General features: G+C 62.7%; 1 protein-coding gene across 1 annotated transcript; it reads left to right on the forward strand.

Moving 5' to 3' along the window:
• The first annotated feature begins 128 nt into the window (after positions 1-128).
• RAB3A (RAB3A, member RAS oncogene family) lies at positions 129-1,269 on the forward strand. Its single transcript, XM_010725056.2, has 3 exons — positions 129-389; positions 837-955; positions 1,044-1,269. The coding sequence occupies exons 1-3, from the start codon at positions 162-164 to the stop codon at positions 1,252-1,254; spliced, it is 558 nt and encodes a 185-aa protein (XP_010723358.1). The 5' UTR covers positions 129-161; the 3' UTR covers positions 1,255-1,269.
• The last annotated feature ends 165 nt before the right edge of the window (positions 1,270-1,434 follow it).

Below are 1,434 nucleotides of genomic sequence, written 5' to 3' on the forward strand. Positions count from 1 at the left end.
CCGCTGCCGGCAGCGATGGGGACGGTGCATCCAGCGTTGCAAGCGGCAGCTATGGGGGCTGCGCGGGGCTGGGTGGCAGCAGGGCAGCGCAGCAACGCAGCCCGGTGCTACGGGGGCTGCTGGCCCCGCCGGTGACCGCCCATCACCTCCTCCCTTTGCAGATGGCGTCCGCTACCGACTCCCGCTATGGACAGAAGGAGTCCTCAGACCAGAACTTTGATTACATGTTCAAAATCCTCATCATCGGTAACAGCAGCGTAGGGAAGACCTCGTTCCTATTCCGGTACGCCGACGACTCCTTCACGCCCGCCTTCGTCAGCACCGTCGGCATCGACTTCAAGGTCAAAACCATCTACAGGAATGACAAACGCATCAAGCTGCAGATCTGGGTGAGTGCGGGGGGTCAGCGTTAGGGCTGGGGGCAGGGTTAGGGTTAGGGTTAAGGTTAGGGTTGGGGCTGGGCTGTCCTGGTGCTGGGGGCTGTGGGGCTGTCCGGCCAGGTGCTGCTGTCAGCTCAGTGCTGCATTCTGTGCCCTCGAGCATTTCTGAGGCAGCAGTGCTGTGCATGGAGCCCATCGGCTCAGCAGCAGTTTGGCGATACCTGCATTACACACAGAGTGACCCTCATGCAGTTTGCTGGCAGCAGCCGGGTGCTGGCTGAGTTCTGTGCGCTGCGTCCCAGCTTTGCCGGCAGCGCTGCTTACCTCTGTTCTGTGCACTGCATGCGGAACGGCCCCGGGGCGATGTGCCGGCAGGAGCTGGGTGCTGGCTGAGCCCCAGAGCTGTGCACACCGACTGGCTCTGCATTGTGCCCCCCTGACTGTGTGCTCCCCCAGGACACGGCCGGGCAGGAGCGGTACCGCACCATCACCACCGCGTATTACCGCGGGGCCATGGGCTTCATCCTGATGTACGACATCACCAACGAGGAGTCCTTCAACGCCGTGCAGGATTGGTGAGCGCTGCCCTCCCCCCCAAATCTACTAAGCACGGCCTCCCTCCCCTCCTCCTCCATCACTTGTGTCCCTTTTTTGCCCCCAAAGGTCGACCCAGATCAAGACGTACTCGTGGGACAACGCGCAGGTGCTGCTGGTGGGGAACAAATGTGACATGGAGGACGAGCGCGTGGTGTCGGCTGAGAAGGGCCGGCAGCTCGCCGAGCACCTGGGTGAGCATGGGGGGGTCCCCAGTGTCAGCTCTGCCCCCATACAGTGGCATGTGGGGCACGGTGTCCCTGTGACAGCACGGGGATGAGTGCAGGTTTAACCCCCCGCCGTAATTGTGCTGTGACCCACAGTGACCCCAGAGCTCAGCTGAGCTGCAGCCCCCAGTTGGGTCACCCTCTGTCACTGTCACCACCCCATGGCCTCGCTGCGGGGCGTTGGGTGGGAGCACAGCCATCAATTGGCTCCACTCACTGAGCGTTTAACTCCG

This window comes from Meleagris gallopavo, chromosome 30 (genome assembly GCF_000146605.3).
Source record: "Meleagris gallopavo isolate NT-WF06-2002-E0010 breed Aviagen turkey brand Nicholas breeding stock chromosome 30, Turkey_5.1, whole genome shotgun sequence".
Classification (NCBI taxonomy): Eukaryota; Metazoa; Chordata; class Aves; order Galliformes; family Phasianidae; genus Meleagris; species Meleagris gallopavo.

What these genes read in the sequence shown, in the direction of transcription:
- RAB3A (XM_010725056.2), top strand. Translation starts at nt 162, where the DNA reads ATGGCGTCCGCTACCGACTCCCGCTATGGACAGAAGGAGTCCTCAGAC. An exon ending in GCATCAAGCTGCAGATCTGG is followed by an intron (nt 390 to 836) that starts GTGAGTGCGGGG and finishes GTGCTCCCCCAG; the next exon opens with GACACGGCCGGGCAGGAGCG. An exon ending in TTCAACGCCGTGCAGGATTG is followed by an intron (nt 956 to 1,043) that starts GTGAGCGCTGCC and finishes TTGCCCCCAAAG; the next exon opens with GTCGACCCAGATCAAGACGT.